General features: G+C 37.0%; 1 protein-coding gene across 1 annotated transcript in view; it reads right to left on the bottom strand.

Moving 5' to 3' along the window:
* POLR3B (RNA polymerase III subunit B) overlaps window positions 1-20037 on the bottom strand; it is a 74024-nt gene that overhangs the window by 27863 nt on the left and 26124 nt on the right. The window contains exons 14-20 of the mRNA XM_061445043.1: window positions 17368-17568; window positions 16154-16316; window positions 14358-14511; window positions 12572-12646; window positions 11709-11807; window positions 8102-8229; window positions 764-973 (exon numbers count right to left, since the gene is read on the bottom strand). Coding sequence (XP_061301027.1) covers window positions 764-973; window positions 8102-8229; window positions 11709-11807; window positions 12572-12646; window positions 14358-14511; window positions 16154-16316; window positions 17368-17568 — 1030 coding nt within the window. The remainder of the gene's footprint in view (window positions 1-763; window positions 974-8101; window positions 8230-11708; window positions 11808-12571; window positions 12647-14357; window positions 14512-16153; window positions 16317-17367; window positions 17569-20037) is intronic.

The following is a 20037-nucleotide window of genomic DNA, read 5'->3' as shown; positions in this document are numbered from 1 at the left end:
GAAGAACTGTGGAGAGAGCGAGACAGGCACAAGCATTGGTTTCACTTAGTTACCTTATATTTGGTGCTTACATACTTTTACTTAAGCTACACAGCACTGCAGAGATTATTTTAAAGAGGCAGGTCACTGGTTTATCTCTCAATAAATACTAAATTATTTCACTATAGGAAAACACTGTTATTTTCTCTCAGAAAGCAGGCAATACTCCTATTTTTCCCTCAGAGCATAAGCTGACAATGACACAAACTGCCACACGTTCCATTCCTTTCCCAAATACTTTCAGAAGTCTAATTTCATCTACTGCTTTTTCTACTAGTGAAAATAATGAGACACCTCCTCTGTTAGTAATGAGCAGAAGTAATGAGCGGTTCAGGTAACCATCTATAAAGCAAGCCCAACATAACAGATTAAATAATAACTCCCATTTTTTGTAAACAAAATACTTATTTAAAAAGGGCCATTTACGGTTTCTTATTTGAGGTTGAAAGTTAGCCATTTTTTCTTATAATATCCATAGTCAGAAATATATTCCCATGCTGGCAACTTCACCACACTATTGCAAGTGTTGAATTACAATCACTATTCATGCAGAAAACAAACAAAAGCATACAAAGCAGTTTTGGAATTTGATTTCTTAATTGGAGATGTACTACTCTTAACTGCAATAAGAGTTATTCTAGGATAACACCAGGAGACAACAAGTTTATGAAAATATGTACTAAAACACACGCTAGAGAAGTGGGACAGAACTGACAGTTCTTACCTCTGTCCAAAGAGGCCTTGTTTAAGACAAGAGCATCTTCAATATCATAACCACTGTAGCTCATCACAGCAACTGTGGCATTCTGTCCAGCAGGCAGTTTCTCAAAATCTATCAGTTCTATTGTTTTTGTTTTTACCATTGGCCTTTGAGGATAGGCTAGAAGGTACATGAGAGTATCTATCCTGTTTCTTTGATTGTATCCAATTGTACCTGTATGTAAATGAAAAACAAAACTGTGTGAACAAACTGAGTTACCTAGAAATGTTTTGGCTTAAAAAATTACTAAGATATAAATTAACTAGACCCACAAACTGAGGAATTCAATCTAATAATAGAAATTCTTAAGGAAAAAAAGGTAGAAAACTGTGAAAGAACTAGAACTACTTTATATTACTATACTTAAATAAAGATGTAAGTGGCTTCTTCATTTACGCTTCCAGGAAGAATTACTTATTTTTTCTTAAATACAGAAAACCTAAGCATCAAGACAAAAAGAGCAACAACAAAAGAAATCAAAGCCAGGTCCTCTACAACTGAATGCAAATAAGAACTTTTTAAAAATCATGACACTGACTAAAACTGCAAGCATGAAGTTTTATTCATATTGTTCTAATAGCCATAGGGTTTTCTCTGTAGAGCTGAACTTGATTCCATAGACCTGATCCAAACTTTCATAAGAATCAATAGAAAGACTCCCATCGAGCTCAAGAGGAACTGTGGATCAAGCTCTGTGTCTTCCACATCATATTTCCTTCCTTTTCTGGGCAATAATTAGTTCAACAGCAGCCTGTGTTAGAATGTCACAAAGCACGAACAAAGCATACAGTTAACAGCAGCCAAGACTGATTTACTTTCTGAAATTAGAGACGACATTGCGAGAAAGACTACAGTAGAAGTTCACTCACAATATATTTGTCTTTTTACATGAAATTAATTTTAAATTTATGGTTCAGAACTCAATCCTTTGTATAGACCTCCCAGCTTGAGACTGAAATTTTTGGCCCTGTCCCATCAAACTGCCAAAGTGTCTTCTGAAATCTGAGGAAAAAATAATTAACACCCAGCAGGGAAACATAAACCGTTGTGTAGCAGAACAAAAGTTAAGGCAATCGTATGTTATTAGAGTTTGCTGTACCAGGACTATGCTATGTCTCTAAGTAATTAAGAAATTATAGCCTGAAAAGTTAAAGTTTTAGAGCTTTAAGTGCTAAATATTCTGCAGTGCCTGTGCTTAGGAGGCAAGTCTTTCAAAACTTTTTCATTTTCTCCTGCAATTTCAGAGGCTGGCTGCTTTCAAGGAAAAGTGAAAACAGCCAGTGTATAATGAAGACTTCACATAGCCAGAATATAGTACAAGTGAACACAAACCTGCTTAGGGGAGGGCAGCTTCATGTTTTAGATGCATACACTTGCAATTTCCGATTTCCTGCATTTAAGTAAAATGTCTAGAAAAACATTTCTAAAACCAGGCAGCATCATGAGTATTCCAAAGACCTATCCTGTCCTTGGCACTAAGCTCTCTTTCCTAAGCCACCCCAGGTCTGAGGGCAGGTTTAGATTAGACATTAGGAAGAAGTTCTTCACTATGAGGGTGCTGAGGTGCTGGAACAGGTTGCCCAGAGAAGCTGTGGCTGCCCTATCCCTGGCAGTGTTCAAGGCCAGGCTGGATGGGGCTTGAAGTAACCTGGTCTAGTGGAAGGTATTCCCTGACTGTGGCAGGCGGATGAAACTGGATGAGCTTTAAGGCAACCCAAACCATTCTATGATTCTGTGATGATTTCAAAGGACAATAATGAGGAGATAGCTCAACAGATACTGTCTGAAAATAAATTGTTATAATTGACTCTTGTACACTTGTACTTGTCTTGGTTCTAGAAAATGGATTTGAAGCCACAGGCACAGCATTTTCAAATGGCAAGGAAGATTTGGTACAGCTGATGGGCTTCACTTGTCTCTCACTTTGAGTAGCTGCCTTTCTGTCTTTTTTTTTTTTTTTTAGAATTGAATTCATCATCTCTGAGCAGTATTTTCTGTGTCCCATGAGAAACAAGCTCATAGGGCCTGGATTCATCAACACTGAAAAGCTTCCCAGTCACTACTCTCAAGGTCCACCGTCTGAGAGCCCTATTACTTCTGATATTCTCTTAGCCCAAGTATTACACACAGTTTTCATTCCACTTTGATTTAAAAAAAAAAACAAAAACAACAAAAAACCCTTGGTTTTCCTACTACACAGGTAGGAAAATTCCAAATGAAAACCTAAAGGTTTAGACCATTTTTCCCTCTGCACCTAAGATGAATAAACTGAGTGCTTTCAGGATAGATTTTCTGCGTAAAGCTCGTCTTCAAAGTTTCATGGACAGGTACATTTTCCTGTTGTTGAGAGAAATCTTCTCCCAAGAAAGCCATGTCAACTTTCACTTTTTAAATGCTTGCAAATGTTTTTCTTCTCTGAGATGCTTATATGCTGTTACCTGCTATGGTTCACTGGTTAGGGATGTTAAGATGCAACAATGTCCACAGCACCTGATCATAGCTAAACTTGTCTTATGCCCCAGTAAAAATCTGTGGAAATCCCCTATGTATCAATGATTACAGCTGATGCTTTTACATATTTCAGGCAATGCAAATTATTTCTCTCTCAGAGCTCCATGTGTTTCAAAGTTGGTGTTTTGTAATCAGAGGTTCAGATGAGTCTAACAGAACTATTACTGTTTGTATCAGACGAGGAGCCATGAGGAACCGACATCACTGAGATTTTGAGCCTCAATAATAAATTGTATTTGGTCAAGTCTTCAGGAGTTGAATGCTGTATCATATCAAATGGAAAACATATACATACATACAAGTGATGGATACCCTAGCAGGAAAGAAGCCAGTTAGAGAATGATTCAAGCGTACAAGTGAAATAAATTAGGCAAAAAGCATGCTGTATGCCAACAATATTTGTCCTAATTGCTATGATTTAATGGTTATACAAATAATGCCTTCTCTAGACTGGTTTAACAACCAATTTTAAACCACAATCTGCTTATTTAAAATTAAGAAGCAGCTCTTGTCTTCTGAGGACTGGTGCATTGGGACAAGACCTCGCTGTGGGTGTTGAAATGGGGGAAGTCACTAGCTTTATTTCTGTTTTCTCTCTGAAAGAACAGAGCTCTTGTTTGCTTCAGCCAAACAGCCAAGTGAAAGTAAAGTATAATTAAAGTTCACCATAACAAACCCTGCTCACAATGACCCACGTTTATAATGATCCCAACAGCAAGAAGCAATTTTTTTTCTCATTGGTAATTAGCCCTGTTTAAAGCAAAACACACAAGGTTGAGCTGGATACAACAAAGATCATTTTCTTGCTTTTCTCTCTTTTCTTTTTTTGCTTGCTGTATTGTGAATGCATGTGTGCATTCTTCCTTTTCTTCCCCATTTCCTGACTTTTTATTTTTAAGTACCGTTTGATCATTCTTCAGTGTGAAGTAATCACTATAAAAATGCTATCTATTGATATTTAGCATAAGTAGGGTATTTTTATTCTGATGCAGAGTTTTGAGAACTCACCAGAACAAACAGCTAGCTAAAAAAAACATTTATTCAATTCTCTGGTGTATTACTTAGAGCAACTTTACATAGTACAATCAAAATAAGGATACAGAAAATAATCTACTTAAGATATGAGCCAAAAGGGCTATTACGGCACATGCCAAGAAAAGAACTGCTGTACTACTGTATTTCTCCAGATTTCACCATGGATTTTCTACTATTCTGTTCTTACATATGACCACAAATCAACAGAGAAAGGAATTTTTAAATGCTGCACTAAGCCTTGTAGAGGGGACTCCCACTCATCTCAGAGAGATTTTCACAGTACACATATTAGGTGATCTGGACATTCAGCATTTGAAATACTCTTTTCACTGTAGAAAGATTAAGAAGTCAGTTAAAAAGATTATGGGTAAACTGGGCTTAGTAGTCTGGCTCATTTCTGTTCCAGCACTTCTGTGCCTGCTACCAGGGAGAGAAGAGCTGGCAAAAAGAGACCGTGTCACAGAGCACAAATGCTGCTCCTCAAAGAACAGTGGCAAAACTGAGACCTGACCACAAAATACCCAGGTCCAGCTGTGATGACCAGCAACAGCTGGTTTTGCTTCAAAGTTTGTTTCAGTTCTGTTAGCTCTCATCCTACTAACAAGCCTTTCATAACTGCCAAAACCCAACAACCCCCAGCACTCAGTTCCTTGAAGTACATTTGTCTTCTCAACTCAATTTTAACATATTCAGCTGGTTACAGTACAAGGTAAGGCAGTATATAAAGGGCTTTGCTACGTCACATAAGCAAAGTAGCACATACACGATACAGTAAGAGGGGGCTTTTGTAATATCAAAGTTGCTTTAACATAAACCTCTGCAACAAAGCTTGTTCGCCTACCACCCTCCCCTAAAACACTTCTACTCTTTCACAGACTGAAGTAATCTTTAGCATTCAAACCCTCCTTTCCTTACTCAAAACTCACGTAATGACATATGCATTGAAAATGCAGCGCACAGTTGTGCTGTGAGAGTGTGCAGCTTGCTTTGTGTACCCACACTGATGCTCTCACAGATGTGCATGTGCAATATGGTGGATTACTGGCAGGAAAATGTGTATGTTTTAATTTCTGACATCATGCTTTTACACAACACTTCACAGTCACAGAGGTACAGTGTGTCAAACTATGTCTTAATGGACTTGAGAAGCTCCATTTAAAATGATTTTACTAATTGTAGAAGCCTTTGATCCTCTTACACATTATTTTAGCAACACATGGAATACAAACAGCACAGACTCTTGTATTTTAGTCTTAAATACTTCTCAGATTTAAGCTACAACTGTTAACTTTGCACTGAAACGTCAACACTGAACTGAGGTCTTTGCAGCTGCTGTTTTATTTGCCACATAATCATAACTTCCCCAGTTTGACCTGCAACATATGGTAAATTATCTATGCCAAAACAGAGGGATTTCTTTCAACTTCATTTCACTGAAACCCAGTTTGCTCAGCCCTATTCCTTCAAGATGACTCATTCTGCCCATGAAAGGGACATTTTTCAGGACATTTAATGTTATCCTGCAGAAACATCAATATTTTACCACCTAATGCTTGTCAGAGATACTGTATTACGGACCCCACTGCAAACTCTGATGACCACTCTCCATTTACTTGCGCTTTCACACCCTTCCCTGGCTTGATGTTGCTTAAAAAAAGAGCTGAGTGTCCAAAGCTGCTGGCACAGCTCTGTGACATGGTCAGAGGGGGTCAGTGTTGAGCAGCACAGGGCTCTCTTTCCCAAGTCTGAGCCCCAGGGGCTCCCTCCATGCCCCCAGGTTTTGACAGCCAAGAGAGTGGCACAGTGGACTTGGACATGAGACTCTCTAAATGGCAATGTTGGACCAGGAGCTGCTCTGCAATTTCAGTATGGAGAAAGAAAATAAGATAGTTACTGAAAGGTGGGGGTTTGAAGCACTACATCACATCTTCTCCTAAATATAAACAGAACTCCCCCTCCACGTGAAAAGTTTCAGGAATATCCTCTGTCAATTGATCAATAAATGTAGAGAAAAGTCTTTTCTGCCTCTATCTACTGTCAGTTATGGTGGCTTTTTTTTTTTTTTTAACAGTTATTATAAAAATCTTCAGGTGTTTGCAGATACTTCAGACAGAGGAAAATACAGCTCAGGTCATGTGCCAACTTTTCAAATGCACTTTTATCTAGCTGCTTATTCTTTGAGTCAGGTGTTTTGTCATAACAAACCGAAACAAAGGCTTTTTTTATTGCTCAAGATATTCAATGGCTTTTGTGTTCCTAGCGTCAGCAGGAACGTCAGAGGATTGTATCCAAGGAGCTAAATGTGCAAGACCTAGGGTCAAAGCAGCTGAATACACCAACCTCAGAAAACACAGACAATGAATTGCAAATGACACTCAAAACAAAACGGGAAAAAAACCTTCACACAGAAAACTACAAAAGAACTCCACAGATACTGAATTGGCTTTCTGTACACACTGATCCTGCTTAACTGTGTGTGGTAACTAACCAAACCTTCTGAGACTAATAGTCATAAAATAGAGACTCGGGGGTGGGGGAAAGATAATGGGATGGGGGAGAACTGTAAGGAAAAAGATTGCATCGCTCCTCTTTATTTTTAAATGTAAAGGGAGGACACACATCTGTTGCTACTTTCTGCTATTTTGGTGCACCAAACATAACAGTTCAGCACAAGGCAGTTGCTTTGCTATTAATTCTGCTGAAGAAGTCTCACAAAAGGTGCAGTGTTAGAGTTTTGAACACACAGCATCCAACAAAAGGTTTAGTAAACCTAATAGAAGTGGTAGTTTTTCCATGACACAGAGTTGTTCTGTTGTAGGTCTCAACTTGCGAGCAAGTCATCAATGTAACATATAAAACTGGCATGTACAGGACCAGTCTGAATACAGCTGTCTGAACTGATGTACTACTGGTCAGGTTCTTCCTGGGACTCACTCTGGCTTGATCACGGGCCATATGACTTGGATGCTTTAATTTAGTTTAGCTGTGTATTAAAGGAAGGATCAGAACTTACCTCGTGTCAATCACCCATGATAAAAAAAATGTAAAACCATTGGGTTTTAATGAACAACTATCACACTTGTAGAAACAATTATTAAGTGATGCAATTTTCAGTCATTTTACTGAGAGCTGTTACTTGCCCTCTTCATCCAAACCAGAAAAAGCCCAAAATCGAAACTACAGCTCCAGGAAGTGTTCAAGTAACTAAACATTTTCTTTCATATTTTTGATTACTCTTCTCTAATGTCAATGTAATTATTTATTTATTCATTTTTAGGACACCTACTCAACTATTCAGGGAAATTCTCCTCTTTCCATGCTCTGTCTCTCTTTGTGAGAACCCATTTAAACACTTTTTGTCTGGAAACCCACAGCATATTAGAGCATAAAGAGGAAAAAAAAAACCACTCTGTCAATCTTGCAGCTATGCTGAAGATGTCAAAGCCACGACGATTATTAAAAAAAAGCAACAAAAAAAGCAATAGTGTCCCAGTTTCTCCTTTTTTTTTGTTTAAAGCATTAAGACCTGCAGATATGATTGCTCTTCATTGAGCAAAACTGAATGGTATTTTTGCTTTTAATTTTTCCAGCTTTCACAAGTAAATTCCTTCTTCCTCAAAGCTAAAAAGAAGTGCCGATTTCCTCTTCCCAGCAAAGCTTTCACATGAACTAGAAAGAAAGACTTTCTGGTTTCTTTTGCTATGTAGCTTCAAAAACTACGTAACACTCAAAAAAGGAATAAAAAAAAAGTCTTACCCATTGCTTGTTTCCCCATGGCACACTGGTAGGTGTTTCTTGGGGACTGGTTGTGGTGAGGATATGGAATCAGTCCAGCACAGACACCAAGAAGTGTGAAAGGCTCAATCTCCAAATGTGTTGTATCTCTTAAAGGAAAGAATACCAATTATAGCAGTCTTGTGAACAAACATCTTCACTAGAATTTGTTTAATTTAGCAGTATCTCCTAATATTTCAGTTAATTCTGTTTAGGAAAACGTAAGACAGCAGGACCTCAAAATATGGATTCACTATGGGATTTTTTTATTTTTTATTTTTTACAAAAAGCTTTATTTTTGCTTTAAGTGTTTCCACATGAGAAGAAATAAAGGAGAAATAAATGAGGGTTTAAGAATTTCCACTGTGGACAAAAAGCCTCCAGGTAACGACAACCTGAGGGAGCTCAGTAAGGCAATAAATCATCACTGTATGCAGTAAGACCTAAAATGCCTTAAGGAATGTCTTCTCACGTAATGAGAGTCCTCCACATGAAATTACAAATCTCAGAGATCTTAGGAATCCACTGGGGAGGTGGAGGAAGGAAGGGCAAGACAGATTCAGGTACTGGAAAAAAAGAAGTGTAGTTTTAGTTTTCCAAGGTCTGTTACGTAGTCAGTTAGAGGGAAAACATCTATGTCCAAAACAGATCCAGTGCCACAGATGATAAGGTATAATAAAAACCATTGGAAAAGCTCTGCACATATTTTGGAAGCAATTACATTGTTAAAAGGCAGTATGTAAAAACACAGGGATGAGGAGTAAAGACTGAGAAGTATCAAAATTTGTTCCACTTGGCATGAGCTTCAGAGGAGAAAGTCCATGCTCAATAAAGACAATTAAACCTTAACATGCATTAGGATGCAAGTGGAGAGACTGAAGACTAAGGATGGAGTGTACAATAAAGCTCGGCTGGAGCAGATCTGAATTTAAATCAAGATAAGTAACTAGGAAATAGGGAAATTTGAATTAAAGATACTATTAACCTATCCAAAGAATATCTTTCACAATGTTTTGGAGTTATCACACAGACCTTGGGTTTAGGCATGCACACTGCTTCTCCCACATGCCTAACCCACTGCATTAGGAAAATCCCATATTTAATGCTTGACTTCTCTTAGAAGTCTTTTGGAAGACTTTTTAAAATTAGTTAATCACAGTAATTTGATTACAAAACTCTAAGACCTGTAAAAGGAAATGACTGGCAACATCTTTACAACACTTATAAGCCAGCAAAGCATCACAAGTTCAAAAAGGCTGAGGAATTACCCACAAGACTGATGACAAGGACCAGCAGGAACTTACATAAACAATGTATGTACTACGGGAAAAAATGAAGGCTGAAAACTGAAAAATCTGGAAACCCTGAGGAGCAAACCTAGTGAAATGATTTGTCATACCCAGAAATCTTTATAAATCACAAGTATGCTTAAGCAACCTAAAAATCACCTGCTGGTCAGAGGATAGCCACTATTATTCACTTGATAAAAAGCAGCTATGTTAATTGAAGTCTGGCTTCAATTAATGAACGGCAGAATCCTAACTGCAGTCAAGTAATTGCAAAATGGTCTCAGGAGCAAGTAGCAAACTTAAAGCCCAGACTGATCCCCATTCTGCAGAACTTCACAGAACTGCTGACACTTCTCAAACAATAAAACAAAAGGCTTAAGACTTACTGACAGTGAAGTCAGAGAATTTGTTCAGAAAATACTAGGGCATGGAACTACATATACATTTTCAGATAGGGGATTCAATACAAGCATTTTTCCATTTCTCCTATTTCAACCAAAGAAGATACAACATATGCAGATCCTAGTATCTTATGAAGTATTCCAGAATTCTAATAAGAGATCTTCAAACTTTACAGAGCAGTTTAATTTCTGTAAGTCAAAATGTCACTGCCAGAAATGAGCCCAAAAAAGGGAGATAATCTCATGAGTTCGAAAATCAGAGTTACAAATGTGTGAGGAAGAATTTGAACACATTAAATAGAGTCAAATCCTCCAAAGAAAAACCCCCTAATTGGATTGGGAAGGTAAAGAGAGGATACTGTAGCTAAAAGAACCCTACATTACAAAAGCAGGAATGTTAATGGGATACTTCACAATAGTGGATTGCATCAGTTGTATTACCAGAACAAGCTGTACCAACATGGTTGCACCATTTAAAATGCAAGATGATCAGCTGGGGGAAGGGGGTACACAAATCAACTACTCAGGATGTAGGGAACATCACTACTAAACACAAGGAGTAACATGCTCATCCAGTGTAAGCTCAAATACTTACGGCACTATTAGCTACAAGCACTGAAGCTAAACTTAAACGAAATTGATGGATAATGCAAGAATATCCCAAAGTTTTTGGCAGTTATTGTGGAATCATTTCCTCACACTGGGCTACTGGAAGTTCACTGTCTCCTATTTTTGATTAAACAGTGATTTCATGTGATATGCTCCCATTAATATTCCTAGCTGTGCCAGGTGTCCTGTAACTTAAACTTTTCAGCTCTGGTGCTCTGTGGAAGTTATTTAATTTTGGCACAAATGACAGCAATTGTGTGTGCTCTTCTCTGCTCATGTATACCAAAGCCAGCCAAGAGCATGCAAGAGTAATTTCTTAAAGGGATAAAGTCTTCAAAAGCCTGGACAGGCGCAATACAATATAATTAGCAGATTTAATGTATTTCATCTGGCAAAGGTTAAAGATAACTGAAAGTCTCATCCAGATCCATTGAAATCAATGATGTCTTTCTGCTGGCTTCCATGAGTGCTTGACCAGGACAAAACATTTAGAAAATGCATTTTCTGCATAAATCTACTGATCAACCATTTCATGGAGATAACTTCTAACATCTTCTAACATCTTATATTCATTTGACAGGATATTGTCAGAAAAGCATTAAAAAAAAAAAAAAGGAAAAAAGATAGGAGGACTTAACAATTTAAAAGAATCCTTCCTTTAATGTGGGCTCTTTATCACAGTCACATGACACAGGGAAAAAAACAAAGCATCAGGTCCTTCAGATACATGGAAACCACAACAAATCTAGAAACCTTTCTAAAAGAAAATCACATACCAGGAATGGGTTTAACTTCTAGGATAAAGAATACACAGTACGATACAGATGTTTTTATCAGGGTCTATTATGCATCTAAAAGTCAAAGTGTAAATTGGTTGCTTAGGGACCCTCTACAGCCATACAGATTTTCCCAAATAACAGTCATGACATGCTAGGATCATGATTTAACACATGGAATCATTTTCCTTGTGGATTCCTATTGTATAAAATTACTTATAATGAGCAGCCCAATGATTAGAACAGAAGAAACAGGATATATCTTTAAGTATTTTGTAGTTCAGATCCCCAAAACCTAAACCCCTTTTTGTAACCACCTCCTGGATAAAATTTAGGATGTGTGTAAACAGATTTCTTTCTTTAGCTTTCATCTTGAGTCATTTCAACCACGGAAACTGTACTGCAATGGAGCAGTGTGTGTGAAAACAGTAACATTATTAATATGGCTGCATTTCAGAGAGTCACCCTATGAAAACTTTTCCTGTACCAGTGTTTCATCTGAATGCATACTTACTTATTAACTGTATGTTCATATAGTGCAATGTTACAGTCATTTTCTTCATTCACATCCAAATATTCCACAAGGCCTTCGTGCAAGAAGTCTTCAAAATTCCTACAGTTAAATTAAAAAATTACACTACGAGTACTGTCTTTGCTTGTATTTCTGCACACATACATAAGACGTATATTGGAGGAATGTGATGTGTAGAAGTTACACTAGAAAAATACTTCTACATCAAAAGTTCTGTGCATTTGGCATATTTAAAGAAAATGTATTTTTTAAAATTAAGCCCCTTGCCCATTTACTGTTTCACACAGTCTGGCTGACCAATATCATTTATCTGAACAACTAAATAAAATCTTCCTGCATGTACTCATTGGCACTATGACTGAATAAATGTGAGCAAATTTCAGGGTAATCTAGCAAGTTTTTGTGATGGTTTGCAAAATTTAGTTAGAGCTAAATTTAAACACTTTTGTGTAAGTGTGCTACTTTAAGCAACCAAACTAAGAATGTGCAAGGAGTTTCAAAACTAATTCTGAATCTGCCTAGTTTAGGGCAATCAAGTTGATATTCCTTCAAAATGTTTGATTTTTTCAATGAGGAGAAGGACGATACTGCCTCAGGCCTTCCACTTGCAAAAAGATGAGCCTGTGAGATGTATTTATTCTGCATAATTGCCAATTTCTTAGCAGTAAAAAGACCACCAGACTTAATTAAGACTTTAAATCTCCAATACACCAATTATTAATATATCTAAGAGAGTAAATTTCTCTACATAGCTAACCCCAAAATACTGAAAAACTGACTGACTGAAGTATTTCCACACAGTATTTACTTAGTAAACACGAATATGGTCTGCTTGAATTGTGTACCTGTATCCCTGAGCCAGCTCTTCCATGTGCTTGTTTGTAACTGCAGGTTTTTGCTTCTTGACAATTATGTAGGGTCTACAATTAAAATAAAAACCATTATCATAACAAATATTTAGGCAGGTAACACATAAATACAGTAATTATTCAAACTTTGGTTTGATACACAGATATCCTGAACTGACATATTGTCTATGAAGTATCCAAAAAGTATACCAGAAAAGTTAAGATTTCTATTTTGAGTAGAAAGCCTCTTTCCCCCCTCCAAATCTTTAAACTAACGTTTTATAAGTTTTACCTTCACGTCTTGTGGTTGGTTTTAAAAGATTTCATTTCCCAATCTACAAATATAAGAACAGCACTTAAGTTCTACGGACACTCTACTTCATACAACACTGGGTGAACAGTTTGCGCTTAAGCGTCCACATGCAAGAATGCATTTTGCTGTTACTTACATAATGTAAATTACAGGCATTTACTATGGGTGACCTCAGATAAATCCATAAATTTCAACAACACATGGATCTCTGAAGGCTTCCTTACCACACAAAAACACTGACACAAAGGATGGCATGCAAGAACGAAATGTCAAGGGCTGTTGCTATTTGGACAAGTTGCTCTTATAAAGAGCAGCAAATAGCTACAAGATACTTGTGGAGTCCACTCTGAAGTCTAAATAACAGTTTGAAGACTACTGTCAAATGGTTAATGGGGGTAGCTGAACAATTGCAGGGTGGTGCTGTCACAAAGCAAACTTGGTAAACTCCTGGAAATCTACATGATATCACTTGTCTGCATCTCCAAACCTGCAGAATGGCCGATATTAGCCCTGACTGGAGAAGTGTTTTCTCTGTCACTGAATATGCCCCTACTCTGTATCTCTTGAGGCATGATTAACTGACAGTTTGTACATGCACTATTTTGGAGCCTCTAGTGTACCTCCAACTTTCAACATATTCTGAAATTCAATTAATAATAAGGTGGAATGCCAACTGTAGTTGTGACTGTTGCTTCTTTAAAGTACACACAAAATATGCACACAAGTAGTCAATGCTAGTGGGCTACCCCCTTTTTGAACTAGTTGCACACTGTTACCATGATGTGACCGGAGTTTCTATCCCGTGCTATAAATGAACATGATTTTCTATCTCAAAATGTTGTTATGTTCCATTCTTTGTCATTTTAGACACCCAATTCCTTTCTGCTTTCCTATGTCTAATAAAGAGCAAATGCATCTCAAGGCAGAGACCTTCCTTATTGGTTTACTGAATTTCCTACCTACATAAGGGTAAGCAGTGAAAAAAACCAAAGTATACTTCTTGGTATTATAACAAACAGGTATACACACCTGAGGAAGTTTTGAACCAGGAGTAAAGACAATGAGTAGTTTCTCATTCTAAAACATGATACCACACCCATGGGATACCAGACTAATGGCTGCTTGTTTCTCACTTAACAGGAAGCAAGAAAACCCTCCAAGGACATTGGATATTACTAGAGTTGCCAATCAGGTTGATTTTAATCCCTTCTCACCCTTTTTAAGAAGATAAAAGAAAGATTTTTTTTTGAATTTTGTTTACAGATAAACCATATTTCTCTGGGCTTTTGTTCTTTTTTTTTAGGTTGCTTGACTATATAGGATGTTTTTCAGACCTGTTTTGAACGAGGGCTATTTATGCAGAAAAAAAGATGGTCAAGTCCTACTGAATTTGCTTATGTAAGAGTACCCATGGATAAAATTATGTTTATAGTAAGTTCACTAGTGAGAGAATTCTGACAAGACGTTTACCTGCACAATCTCCCTCCATCAGAGGAAATATAGACACATCTGTCACAAAGATTTGTAGAGATGGACACAAATTCATTGATATAACCTGCCCGACGCATTATCCGAAACGTGTTGACTAATTTCTGATGATCACGTATGACACCAAGGATGTTACCTGTTCAGAAAGAGAACAAATTCATTCTGCATTCTTTGCATATCCAAAACTCTACTTAGAAATTCTCATCACATCTAGCGTGCATAGAAGTACTTCCGACCTCCTGCAAATAACAGGAGCTGTCACAAAACTTCCCTTTTCTGACATGAATTAAGAATTGGCTCTTTTTCTCTCAGGAAACATAAAACCCCTAAGTATCAGAATTTCACAGGTCATCTATCTATTTGCCTCCAAATAGCTTCAGAAACCATCTTTCTTCATATATGTTTCTGCTCAGGTGCCCATTCAGCAACTGGTGTACAAGCAAACAACACTTCTGAAGTCTGTAATTTCACCTGTGTTGAAATGAATCCAAGGTTTCCAAGAACAGACCAAGGAACTGTACTGCTGCCTTGTTAGAAATTTTAGAAAGACCTGGTATTTTTGATATATGTGATCACTCACAACAGGATCATAATTCCTCCTTCAGGAACTTAGCTCAACAAGTTACTGCTACTTAAGTAGGGCACTTTAGTGCATAATTAAGTACTCTGATGTACTTAAGTATGATGAACAAGATGAGCATCTTACTCTCTTGATGATGAGTATTTTACTTTCTTAATGAACAAGAGAGTAAAATTCATTTAGAGTCACCTGACCAAAGTAATCTTAGTATGTAAAATAACTGTGGTGTCATTTTAACCAAAAACTTTAGGGGAGGAGACAAAGCATAAGAGTGTAAGGAGTCTGTAAGACAACAAAAAGATCTTTATAGCTTAAATGATTTGTACTTAAAAGACTTTCTTCCCTCTTGGGTTACAGTTTTAAATCAGAATCAAGTCAGTCATTCACAAGCCTGAAACTTTTTATGGATTAAACCTACAAACTAATAGACTGAATAGTAAATTGTTTTGCCTCACTTACTACTTGAACACCTACATGTAGGAATATAACTACCTTGTTCCATACAACAGATTAAGCTTGTGAAGGAAGAGTCTAATTCTGCTCTGCACTCCCCTTTGGAAAATATAACAGAAAAGAGTGCATGTGGTTTCACTGAACCTTATCTTTAACATACTGCTGCAGAAAAGCAGAGCAAAGCAATGCAGTTTGGTCAAGTGTTGATTTTATGTTACTGGGAAAAGGCAGGACTGAAGAACAACTGCTGTTTAATTCAAAGGTAAATGGAGAACTTATTCATGGTGACAGACATTAAATACTGGTCCCTGAAAGTAGATGCTGTTGACAAAGGGTTACTGTAAAAATCACAGTTGTGATTTTTAACCTGTCAGTATTTTGAAATATGATATCATGGTACCTGTAGATATAGAAAGCCATAGAAGGAACATAAGCGTGCAGATGAAAAGCACGTATGTCAAATCACCCCTTTAACAAAAAGGCCTATTTTCCAAGGTCTAATTTTTTTCTAACCATTCACAAAGCAAGTTGCCCTTTAAAAGGTAGTTTTAAAGAGAGTTGCATTGCTAAACTTTGCAAACAACTGGTGTTTCCTTTCTGTTTTTAAAGGCACTTGTATGAATAAGTATAAAAATACATAAAGATTACAGCAAAATTAAATACTTGCTGTGAATAAAGCTCTGAACTTGTAAACCCAACTCTCCATCAGCCACAGATCAGTCAAGACTGCTGAAAAGTTACATACCATTAAGGAAAACAAGGAACACATTTGGATATGAAAGTTCTTCACCACAGAGCAAGTTGACATCTTCAACTCCAAGATTACTAGCTAATTTAATAATCGGGCCATCTTCCATATCTGTAGTAATATGAGTCATGAGGGCAAGGTTTTTAACCAAACCACAAGCCTAAAATGAAAAAAAAAACAAAACAACCCAAAACCAAAAACCATTTTTTATCCATTTTAATCCAAAGTATTACTACTAATAGTGGTAACAGTATTACTAATATTAACTGTACTTATGAAAAAAAGTCTAAGCATAAAGTGAAAGAAATAAACCAAATTAACTAAACTGAAAATTAGAAGGGAAGAAAGGAAGGTTTTTCTCTATTACACTGAAATGTAATGTTTTAGCATTTACAAACTAATAAAAAATACAGGTGATGGAGTTGTAGCTCTTAAGTTATCCAACCATGTATAACCCTTTATTTTTCCCTTTAAAGCAACAGCTACTTAAAAGCATAATGGAAATACAAAATCAGGCTACTTATCAATTTGCCAAACATCCAGTGTGTTCTAAAAAAATTTCAACATTTTAAAATGAAAAATATCCAAATATCTTACACAGTCCAATTTTACTTCAGCTGCTTAATGAGACTAGCTCATATTAACTACATATTTATGCCAGAAAGTTCAAATTTCCCCCAGTACTTTCTACCCAGGGGAAAAAAAGAAGACTGCCACTATCAAACATTTGGTTGAAAGAGCTGGATGATGTCTTTAAAGTAAAACATATGACAGTGTTCTCCCTCAAACTGTAGGGTAAAGCTGTTTCTGTAATAATAAATGTTTCTAGAAAAATTGCAGGTTGACAGTGCAATTTCAGAGTAGAACGTTTATTACGGAACAAAAGGGTAAGAGTTTAGGACTCCTCTCTGCTCTGATCAAAAGAGCAAAACTGGAAGGCTGCATGTCATTCCCATGCAGCTGAATGATTTCTGAACAGTTTCCAGACAGTCCTCTCAGGTAGGATTAAAAAGGCAATACAGTAAGGAGGACCAGGACATAAATAGATGGGATGTGAGAAGACACAGAAGTTATCAAGCTAAGGATAATTATTTCTCCAGACACCTCCTCATCAGAATTCTTCCTCTGATAGAGGCTCACCTGTTTCAAAATAAACAGTGTCTCCATTCCTCAAGACAAGTAATACTGAAAGCAAAATAGAATTTCCTCACCTCTCCTTCAGGAGTGTCGGATGGGCAGAGCATCCCCCACTGAGATGGTTGTAGTGACCGAGGACCACTCACTTTTCTTGTCTTTTCAAACTGAGAAGAGATTCTAGTCATCATTCCCAGGGCAGATATATAAGATAAGCGAGACAATACTTGCGTCACGCCTTGGCGGTCCATTTTGAATCTCTTCAGAGACCAGTTTCCCTATAGAACAAAGTGACTGTTTCAGAAAAGTTATTGCAGTTTATCCCTGTCTCAACAATATCTTTTTTCAGAGCCTAGACAGATGAGCAGTTTTACACAGCAAATGATGCCCATTTATATAAAACAGATTTCTAATTACTTATCTGCATATAAACTACTAATTCTAACATACTTGTACTAAGTATTTTTAAGTTTAAACAGAAAACTGCTGTCAGATAAGAGGATATTTTTGCTAATATATACTCAATCACACCAGGATTCTTGTGTCCCTCACAGCTAAATGAATACTCAAGTTTAGCTAAATTAAATTATTTCCTGTTCTACTTTTATAGACTTTTTTTAATTCTTTTTTTAAAAGCTATTTTGAGTGAAACACACTTTTACAATAGATCCCACAAAGTTTCAGTTTCACCTTTTTCATGATTTGTTATTTTCGTAGGAAATACAAGCATTCAAGCCTGACATCAAATGCATCTGTATGCTTTTGAAGTCTTTTAGAATCCAGAAGAAAAAGACTCACTGATGTATCTTCTCATAGAAGAAGGGCGGGGGGCATTAGGCTTATCTGACTTCTCTGGTAGGGATGGCCACAGATTTCATGTTTGAGGATCATCACATGCTGTATCACTTGTGGGTTTAATTAGGATGACAGAGGAGTTCAGCGTATGTTGTAGGACACAGTTATGTCTCCATGCCAAGCAGATTTAATAATCTCTACTGTAAGACCTTGAAACTTGGTGCTACAAGTTTTGATGTCCTGACATCTACTCCATATACAGCTCCAACACCTGAGTCAGTAGATAGGGCAAGTTTCTGTCCCAACTACTAACTACCCCAGCCACCATGTCACCAGTCAGTTCAAATGCAATGAAGATCTCAAAGGTAACACTTTCCCAAGGATTGCCTTCTGCTAATTTGTTGTGAGACCATCCCCAGTGGAGAACTTCGTACTGAAAACTCCTATGAACTGAAAGCTGCTCTCTCGGCGATACTGGATGATTCTGCAGATGCTGAAATTAGGCCTGTGGCGTTACTGCCTGACCTACCCTCTCTTCTGTTATTTTCCAGGGTAAAAAGACCTATAGCAAATATCATTGAACACCACCATACAGTTGATGCAGAAGCGCTATGAATGCTTTTGCATGCTTCTGATGTTAATTATGAATTTACTGAGTTATTTTATGTTCTTTGAGACTATCATTGAAGCATTCTGGAGAGACTGGAGGTTGTCATTTCCAAGAATGATTTTTATGGTATTTGCTTAATCTCTTGAATAGTATGCACTGGGCATTGTTCCTGAGAAATTATTTTCAATGCTTAAGAGCAGATGGGGTTTAACTGCTTATGTGGCAGTAAAAAAACAAAAGTCCAAAGATAGTGGAAGAAGGAAGACTTTACAATATGTACTGAATAGTTTGCAGATTTATCTCTGTCAGTCCAAATGGAAAAACTGGCACCAGCTAGGAGAAAGCACTAACATTTAGAGAAACAAATCTGTCAATTGTTTTGGTTACGTGCACTGTACAGATTTAACTACATTTGGGGCACTCATAAAATTAAACAGTGATAAGCTTTAACACTGGGATTTGTAAGTAACAGACTGTTGGTGGTTTTGGATGCAGTTTGTATAGCTAATTTTGTTGACAAGAACTGAAGAAAAAACTCAGTTTCACGCTAAGCAGAAAAGCCCTCTGAAGGGTTCCACAGATTAAAAATTAAGTTGCACAATTTTTACCAGCTACTAAAATATTCAGACTAATCTAATTTCTTAAAAAATCGTGGATTTCAAAGTCACTTAGAAGCTAGGAGCTAGATTTCAGGAACCATCTCACAAATCACTCTTGCAGATGTGTGAGGTAAGAAACAAAGCTAGTAATTGTATTTTTATTCTTGCCCACTGGCGCAAATGAAAATATCCATTCTGGTAAAGGCAGACACAGGCTAAGATCTAATCAAGACAAATACTTAAAGGTTTAAGTATGGGTTTTTTTTTTGCATGTAGCAGTTTTCCCTGTTAAATACTTCAGTATCATTAGCAGAGAAGTACTTATTTCTACGCTGCAAGTTTGCTCATACTAGTGATTTCGTATCAACAAAAAGACGCCACCCTTAAAGAGCTCAAAATTCAGGTTGGTTTTGGGTTTTCTGCCTACATCCCTACCCCAGTTATCTTCTGTTCATGATGTTTTCCTGCTGTTTTTCAACCACCTTTCAGACAGATCATGTAATGTGACCCTAGCTAAATCCAGGTAATCAAAAAATACCATGAATCACTTAGTCAAGTAGAACCTAGAAGGCAGCAAGTTGGATAAATACCAATATGATCACTATCTGAAATCTACTCGTTTCTACCATTCCTTCACAAACACTAAAACATCACTTTGAAATAAATGGTGGAATAAAAAGTGGTTTGATGATTAATGATTCTTCAGTGAGTTCCAAAGGCCCTGCCCATGATGGAGTTTTGCA

This window comes from Pezoporus flaviventris, unplaced genomic scaffold (assembly GCF_033815535.1).
Source record: "Pezoporus flaviventris isolate CSIRO_AGI_PZ_B2104156 unplaced genomic scaffold, CSIRO_AGI_Pfla_v1 ptg000002l, whole genome shotgun sequence".
Classification (NCBI taxonomy): domain Eukaryota; kingdom Metazoa; phylum Chordata; class Aves; order Psittaciformes; family Psittacidae; genus Pezoporus; species Pezoporus flaviventris.
The sequence above is the reverse complement of the archived record's forward strand: the minus strand, read 5'-3'. Positions and strand labels throughout refer to the sequence as shown.